General features: G+C 32.5%; 1 protein-coding gene across 1 annotated transcript; it reads right to left on the bottom strand.

Annotated features, from left to right (window-relative positions):
* Nucleotides 1–1219: 1219 nt before the first annotated feature.
* Nucleotides 1220–8094, bottom strand: LOC115996963 (tropinone reductase homolog). The gene is made up of 5 exons (XM_031236406.1): nt 7910–8094; nt 7620–7827; nt 7329–7545; nt 1535–1647; nt 1220–1401 (listed from the first exon to the last, which is right to left on the bottom strand). The coding sequence occupies exons 1-5, from the start codon at nt 7981–7983 to the stop codon at nt 1222–1224; spliced, it is 792 nt and encodes a 263-aa protein (XP_031092266.1). The 5' UTR covers nt 7984–8094; the 3' UTR covers nt 1220–1221.
* Nucleotides 8095–8854: the final 760 nt, after the last annotated feature.

Genomic DNA, 8854 nt, shown 5'->3' with positions numbered 1-8854 from the left:
CCATATTTATGTTAATTTAGCTTAAGGTGCATAGGTTAGAAGTTTAAGGTGCATTAGTTTAATTTTTTCTTTTTAAAGAATAGATCACTTCACAACCCTCAAATGAGGACCCATCCTTAGGTAAAGGACGTGAGGACTAATCTTGTGCATTTGTTTTGGACTAATCTTGTGCATTTGTTTTTTTATTTGGATAATTAAATCATGTGTTCCATCTCAACTAAAAATATTTATGCTCACACGCCCCCTTGGCTCTGATACCAAATTAAAGCATGTGCTCCACCTCAACTAAAAGCCTAAGTTGATAGTTGGACTGCACATATTATATTTATGCTCGCAATGACCCAGATTTGATTTCCTAACTTGACATGGATTGATCTTTTTTTTTTTTTTTTTGGTTAAAGTGGGGATAATAGTGTCTTTTTTTTATTTTTTTTATTTTTTTTATTTATTTAAATTGTGAACACATGGGTAATCTTTAGCCAAATAAATTTCCTATTTTCTTGGATCATCACCGATGTGATTTGGAGTCGTGATTTCTTCATCATCGATCGAGTGTTCATCCATGCAAAGCAATCAATATCTTTTATTACAAATTGGAGGGATTAGGGATATAGATAATAAGGATTAATAATTTAATATTTGATGCACTAGCTGTATAATGTCTATGTTCTGGCGGTTAACATAAAGTGACATACATGTCATTAACAAGGAATTACAAAGTTAAGGAAGTTTTTTTTTTTCTTAATAAATAAATCATAACATTTAAATAAATATAGTTTAACTTAAATTAAACATATTTAATTAAAGTATGTAATTAATGTCGTTGAGGTGTTTAGAATTCAGCGAGACATTAGTGATTGTATTCTAATATGGGTACCCTTGGTTACCCTAAAACAAAAATAGTATTTGGTGCTGCATGTAAATCAAATATACGGTGAATAAAAATTGATATATATTACAACGTTAAACTCGCGAACATTAATATTCAAATTTGGAACGGGCATCCATAAAACAATTAACACACTGTAATGCTACATTACTCCACTCTTATCGTTAGAACTTTTAACATGACACTACTTCATTGTAACAGAGTCCGTAGTACTCAAAAAAAAAAAAAAAAAAANAAAAAAAAAAAAAAAAAAAACATGACACTACTTCAACCGTCAAAAACATAAAGAGATTTATATAAGGTACCAACGAAAAAAATAAGAGTTCATTATTTTATGGAAAACCAGTTATGGTATATCCACCATCGACGCAGATAGTTTGTCCGGTGATATATGATGCAGCAGGCAAGCATAGGAACGCCACCAATGATGATACTTCTCCGACCTCTCCTGGTCGGCTTATCGGAGTCCGACGGATCATGCGCTCGATTTCATCCGATCCTTCGACATAACTCTGCATTGGGAAAAGAAAATTAAATTAATGAATTCATTTTAATTAGCACAAACTAAAAGTTATTAGTTATAATCTGATAATTAAAAGATTATTCTGAAAAGGAAAATTACTATGTTGTACTATATATACGTACCTCGGCGTCATTGACGAGCTTGGTTCGGATGATCCAAGGTGCAACTGAGTTAACACGGATGTTGTCTTTGGCCCACTCGCACGCTAAGTTCTTTGTCACTTGATTAAGTGCTCCTACATTTTTATAGTTGTTTAAAAATTATTAAATAAAATCACAAAGAATTAAAGAAAGAAGGGAAAGTTATATTTTTGGCCCTCTAGTTAACCCCTAAATTATGAATAGAGTGGCGATATTAGTCTTTGGAGGACAAAATCAGTCACTTTATTTATTATTTTATTATTTGTTTTGTTATTATTAAAATTGAATTGAAATTAAAAAGATGTGAACTTTGGACACACTTTTAAAAGAGAGTTGAATTGGATCTGAAAATTTGTAGAGAAAATATTGAAAAAATTATAAATTAAGGGAAAAGGGTCAAATAGACCCCTAATCTTTACACCAAAAGTCAATTAGACACTTAAACTTTTAAAATGGTAAATTAAACATTTTAACATGTCAAATTGAGGCAATGAAGCACAATCACCGATAAATAACTTGTATAACAGGTCATCATTTAAATCGGTCGTTACCCGTCGCCATCTCCTGCGGAAGGCGACGGATCTGGTCTCCTTCTCCCGGAGAAGGCGACGTTTCTAGTCGCCTTCTCCTGGTGAAAGCGACCAGATCTGGTCGCCTTTTCTAGGAGAAGGTGACGGATGCCTTCTCCGGCGACAGCTCAGTCGTCGCCGATCGCCGGAATTAAAATGACCTATTATTATAGGTCATTTATCGGTTATTGGGATTTATTGCCTCAATTTGAGATGTTAAAGGGTTTAATTGACCCTTTTTAAAAGTTTAGGTGCTTAATTGACTTTTAAAAGTAAAGAGTATTGGAGGATAAGGATACGCTAAGCTATGTTTAGGCGTAGAAATATGTTAGACCATTATCAAGGAGTCTATGACTGGCTTAGTTTGGGCCTTCCTTGACCTAGCTTATTTAGTAAAAAAAAAAAAAAAAAAAAAAAAGAAAGAAAGAAGTCAGACTTTAAAGTCTAGCCTATACGTCTACATGTACACTGGCCTATATTATATATACTAGTCTTTTCTATACGCGATGCGCAAAAACATACGCTCAATATTTATATTTTAAATAATAACTAACAAATTCTTACTAATTAAAATCTAAAAGATAAAAAATATTTATTATATTAATCTAATATATAATGTTTACAAATATTATTATCATTAAAGAATATAAGAAAAGATATGGTGGATGCATGTACATAGTAAAGTTAACGGAAAAGATAACGAAAATTATAACGGTAAGGGTATTTTTATCCAAAAATTGTATAGTACAACTCTAAAAACACAACGTACAAAATGGTTAGCACTAAAAACATGGACATAAATCAGGGATACAACTTTGATTGAGACTTATTATGTTTTTAGATATATAGGAATGAGATAATTAAGGTACGGAGATAACTTCTCGTGCGGAAGTACTGTTAACACAAAAGAACACACCTTAAGTGCGAAATTGACGCACCTAACCTTATGCATTAAAATGATGCACCTTAATTCCACAAACCACGCATCTTAAGCACACAAACAAAGCATCTTAAGAACACAAACTACGCACCTAAAGTTTTAAAATGACGCACCTTAAGTTTCTTAAAAAACGCACCTTAAGTTCTCAACTGAAGAATTGACGCACCTTAAGCACATGACCCACGCACCTTAATAAAGAAAACCATGCATCTTAAAGAAGGAAAAATACGCATCTAAAGCTTTAGAACGACGCGCTTAAGTTTCAACAACTAACGTACCTTAAGCACAAAAACAACGCACCTTAAGAAGGAAAACCACGCACCTTAAGAAGGAAAACCACGCACCTTAAGAAGGAAAATCACGGACCTTAAAATTTGACCTAGATGCAAAAAGACCAAATTGTCACCGCGTTTTTTAATCATTGTTAATCCTGGACGTTGATTTAGGCAAGATCAATGACTCTCGTTCTAGACAGCCATGGCTGTCTCACCGTACAAAAAAAAAATCATGGCTTTCTCAACAGAGACAACCATGACTGTCTGTCCAGATTTCTGGATCTGGAAGACGGTGACTATGATCGTCGTCGTGAAGAAGGAGACAGCCATCGGCTGTCCTCGGCGTTGGCTTGTTCTTCTTCTTCTTCATTTTTTAAAAAAAAAATTGTAATAAATAAATAAAATAATTTCAATTAAAAGTTTTTAATATTAATTTTGACTATTATGGTTATATTATTACATTACAAATTATACTTCTTCTGGTCATATTATTTGAATTATAATTTACAAATCGTATTTCGATTCCTCTGGTCATATTATTGTAATTACAAGTTACAAATTTTATTTTGACTCATCTAGTCATATTATAACAATTACATATTACGAAGCTTATTTCAACTCCTCTTGTCATATTATTACAATCACAAGTTATAAATTTTATTTCTACTCCTCTTGTCATATTATTACAATTACAAGTTACAAATCTTATTAATTTTGACTCATTTTGTCATATTATTACAATTATAAGTTAAAAATCTTATTTCGACTTCTCTTGTCATATTATTACAATTAGAAGTTACAAATCATATTTCGACTCCTCTGATCATATTAGTACAATTACATGACATGTTACCAATCTTATTTCAACCCCTCTAGTCATATTATCTTTATTAAATTCTTTTATATCATTTATTTTAATTTGATGTATTTATATATTTTATCAAATACTTCTACATAAGTTTTATATTATTAAAATTAATTATATCATTAGAAAGATTTTATTAATTAAGACGATTGTAACAAGACTAATATTGAGCCACTAATAAAACACAATTAATACAAGTATATATTTTTTCAAAACTCGACTCGACCTAGCCTATTTATATCGCTAGCCATGTCTACCCTTTTTGTACATATTGCCATTTGTTGTACTAGACTACTAGCACTACAATAGACCACTAATCCAAAATGTTTGATTTAGCTTTTTAACTATTTTTTTTAGTACTACTCACTCTGTTACAATATAGTATCTGTTCATAGTTACTTTCTCAACCTACTCAAGTACAAAGAGTCAATAATTGACTCCACTCCATGCGAGAGTGTAAACCGGATGTCACTTGACCACAAGGTCTTTGGCAGCTTTTTAACTATTAGGTTGATCCATATTTTTGAAAGGTTGATCACAAAAAGTTGACCCATATTTAATCTTTGTATTATTATAAATCTAATGATAAAGTGAAATTGTTAATCCCATTGTTTTCCATCATTTAGTCATCCTATTACTTTCAAACCAAATTTGATTGGTGACTTATTGGAAGAGTTAATTCCATTTTTGGTTCTAGATTTATAGGTGATATTTCACTTTTAGTCATTTTTTATCAAAACATCCATATTTGGTCTTAGTATTATTGTGGCATGACCATTTTTTGTCATCCATTAATAAAATTGTTGAAATGTCGTTAAATATAATGATTTTTTGAACACTTTTATACAAAGTAAGTTGACCTCGCTATATTTTTATGTTTATTTTTTTAATGAAAAAATCTGCAAATTGAAGACCGAAATGCATTTGTATTTAACGACATTACAACTGTTTTGTTGATAGATGACCAAAAATGGTCATGTCACAATAATACTAGGACTAAATATGGATGTTCTAATAAAAAAAGGACTAAAACTGGACTACCACATATAAATCTAGGACAAAAAATAGAATTAACTCTTTATTGGAATTAGATTACTTTAGTTTTTATTAATTACAATTTGGTCTGAATCTTTATTAGGTAAAACTTGATTTTAAGTTTTGTCGGTGAGAAGTTAGTAGTCACAACTCACATGGGCAGATTTAGATGCGAATCTTTATTTGGTAAAAGCTTATAATAGCACAAACTAATATCATAAATAATATTCAATATTTTAAAAGTTTGCAAACCTTTTTTTTCTTTTTTTTTGAATACTACTGACTCCGTTACAATGTAGTATATGTTCATAGCTACTCCATCATTCATGTAGGAGTGTTAACCAGGACACCGAATGCCACTAGACCATAAGGTCTTTGGCTTTGCAAAACTTCATACTTCACAATTAAAATTAAAAGGTAATTCTCAAAATTGAGTAATTACTGTTTTTTATCCATCATTATTGGACCTGTGTTTTCAAATTTGCCACTACTTTTTCACTATTGTGGGTAGACAATTTTAAAAGTTGTTACCAATCAGTTTTGAACATCTATTAAGAACAAATTATGGTTCACCTTATAAAACTATACCAGCATTATTGAACTTTTTATAAAGAAAAACAAATAATTATATTAATTAATCAATCAACGAAAAAAAAAAAAAAAAAAAAAACTCGAGGGAACACCCATCCAGACCGAGTGAGACAATCAGACACCCTCAACTTTAGCAAGCGTATGGGCAAATTGATTAATACTTCGTAAAAGTGACACTACAACCAACTATACTATATTAACAATTATATTTATTTCTTTCCTTTTTATATATATGTATATTGACTTTGTCAACCTGCAAGAAAGTGACTTCTAATTATATTAATGCAACTTGAAAAATGCCGTGATGCACGGCTAAAATGTGGATCGTCACCACTATGGATAATTTACGGATTTTATTTTCATCAGATCTTATGATGGGTGATGTGTGTGCATGCTACAAGGGTATAAACTCATGACATTTCATTTGAGCTAACACTCTATCTAAGTTTGAACTGCAAACTTAAAGATCATTCATGTCTTTTGTCTAGAGACTGTAATGTAAGAGGAGGTAAATCACGGGATGTGCTCTGATGACACAGTGTTAAACAAAGTGTTACGTTTTAAGTTTTTGCACTTTCTAAGTTTTTGCACTGACCGCGAGGCGTCCTTTCCCTTGTGGGGTTCAACCCGGCCTGGGTGCTCGCTAGATTTTTATTTTTTTTGCACTGACCGCGAGGCGTCAAGATATTTTTTTTTGATAAATTCAATGGGTCTTTCTCCGTCCGTTTAACGGTCCAGATCAACCCACGTTCGCTCCGAGAGGCACAGAAGATCAACCCACGTTCGCTCCGAGAGGCACAGAAGCTGGCCCAGGGGGAATCGTCGCTTGTGGGAATCGAACCCAGGTTCTCCCAAAATTCTTCCCCACAAAAAGAGCTCATTTGCGATTTGCAACTTGAGCTACCCATTGGGTTGTGCTCCCTAGATATTGTCTTTGTTTGATAAAGTTTATAACTCATTTCAAACTACAAATAAAGTTTTTTTTTTGGAGTACTACGAGAAACTACAATGTAGTATCTGTTCATAACTATTTTCTCAATCTACTGAAGCACAAAGAGTCAATAGTTGCCACCACTAAGACTCGAACCTACTCTCATCATCCATGTGAGAACTTACTCTCATCATCTATGTGAGAGTGTAAACTGGGACGATGCCACTAGACCACAAGTTATAAGCATTATTTGGTAAAACATGGGAAGTTTAAAATAATAGTTTATTTTGAGGTACCATTAATTTCAAAATAGTCTCCTGACTTTTAAACTCTTTTTATTTTAAATAATTTACAAAAATAACACCATCTATCATTCATTAGTCAAAATCGTAATACATTAGTTTATCCTTTTACGTTGTTTTACACTAATAAACTAATTCAACAATTAATTTAACAAAAACTGTAATTCAATTAGTTAGCTTATCTTATTAGCTATTATACCACATTGAAGATAGTTCAGTATGACTGGATAAGCAAAACGATGCAGAAATGGGGAATAGTAGTACCTACCTTTGGATGCGGAATAGAGACTAGATTTAATGACAGGCATTATTCCAGCTGAAGAGGAGTTGAAAACTATGCTTCCCATTGTTGATGCTTTGAGGTATGGATATGCCAACTGACAAAGGTGGAATGAAGCCTCAAAGTTTGTTCCCATTACAATTGTGTAATCTTCTGCTGTGAACTCTGTTGCGTCCTTAGGCACTATTGTCCCAGCATTATTCACCTATTTAAACAAATTAAATCATATCTTTACCCAAAAACACTATATATGATGATAGAAATGGAAAAAGAGAGTACCAAGATGTTGAGTTTTCCATTGAAGTGATTGGCGACTTTTTCCATTAATTCCTCCCTTTGAGGCCGTGAGGATATGTCGCAGGCAGATCCGGCGACTTTGAGGCCTTTCTCCCTCCATCTCTCAACGCACTCATCCACGTCGTTTTGATTCCGGGAACAAGTGTACACCTCTGCTCCAAATCCAGCTAGCTCTTCTATGATTGCATAACTAATGAAACAAAACCACACAAAAATCATTGATTTCAGCAAAAATATAATGGAAAAGATTGGAAAGAGTTTAGTATTCATACCCAATGCCTCTGGTTCCACCGGTGACGAGGGCAGTCATGCCCTGAAGAGACCACTTTCCTTGTCCTATGCTCATTTCTTGATAATTGTTAATGAAGGACCAAACACCAAAGCTTAGATTACTAGTAGCTTAACACACAACCTGCTGGCCGGTTATATTATGATTTTCCCATGTTTAGTCCATACCCACAAGTATATATAGACAGAGTAATGTTACTCACTCTTCAAACTTTATTCTTTTTTTTTTTTAAATGCATTAACGGTATTTTTGGTTCACGAAATAGGTCTAGAATGAAATGACATTATGAGGAATAGGCCTATTCCGTGGTTTGGCAATAGCTTTTGTTCCCAGGAATATCATATCCGGGAATGAGTTATTCTCTTTGCAAATGGAATAGTGATTCTGGAAGCTCCTGGTATTAAGTCAGGAATAATCTTAATTTGTTATTTCATATTCTACCTCCAATTAAATCTAAAATTTGTTTAGCCTTTTTTTCTCCCTATAGCAACACTTCTTTATCACCAGCACGACTGTTGCATCTCTTTCAAAAGACTTTACATTTTTTTTTAAAGTTGAATGGTCCAGTTCTATTTTGGCTTATAGTTGAGTGGCTATTTTGAACTTTTTTCCTTTATTGTTTAACATGTTGGCATTTTTTAGTTTAAAAAAGAAAATTTTAAATTACTTTTATGTAGACGAAAATTTATGATTTTCAACAGTATTGTTTATAACAAAAGGTTCAACGACATAAGGGACTATTCAACTTAATTGAAAAATTAAAAGAAAAAAAATGCTCCAAGGGCAATGGTCTGCAGGTTGGGGTGTTACACTTTAATTTAGACTTGCTTTGAAGTCTTGCTGTGATGAAGATTATGTTGTTGCATAGGCTTTGTTGTTGTAAGGTCTTCTTGCTATTCAACTTATACTATGCTAATTTAGGCAATTA

Source organism: Ipomoea triloba, chromosome 11 (assembly GCF_003576645.1).
Source record: "Ipomoea triloba cultivar NCNSP0323 chromosome 11, ASM357664v1".
NCBI lineage: Eukaryota > Viridiplantae > Streptophyta > Magnoliopsida > Solanales > Convolvulaceae > Ipomoea > Ipomoea triloba.
Note: the sequence above shows the minus strand (reverse complement) of the source record. Positions and strands in the feature narration are given on the sequence as shown.

What these genes read in the sequence shown, in the direction of transcription:
- LOC115996963 (XM_031236406.1), bottom strand. Translation starts at nt 7,983, where the DNA reads ATGAGCATAGGACAAGGAAAGTGGTCTCTTCAGGGCATGACTGCCCTC. An exon ending in GGTGGAACCAGAGGCATTGG is followed by an intron (nt 7,828 to 7,909) that starts GTATGAATACTA and finishes TTGTTTCATTAG; the next exon opens with TTATGCAATCATAGAAGAGC. An exon ending in ATGGAAAACTCAACATCTTG is followed by an intron (nt 7,546 to 7,619) that starts GTACTCTCTTTT and finishes TTGTTTAAATAG; the next exon opens with GTGAATAATGCTGGGACAAT.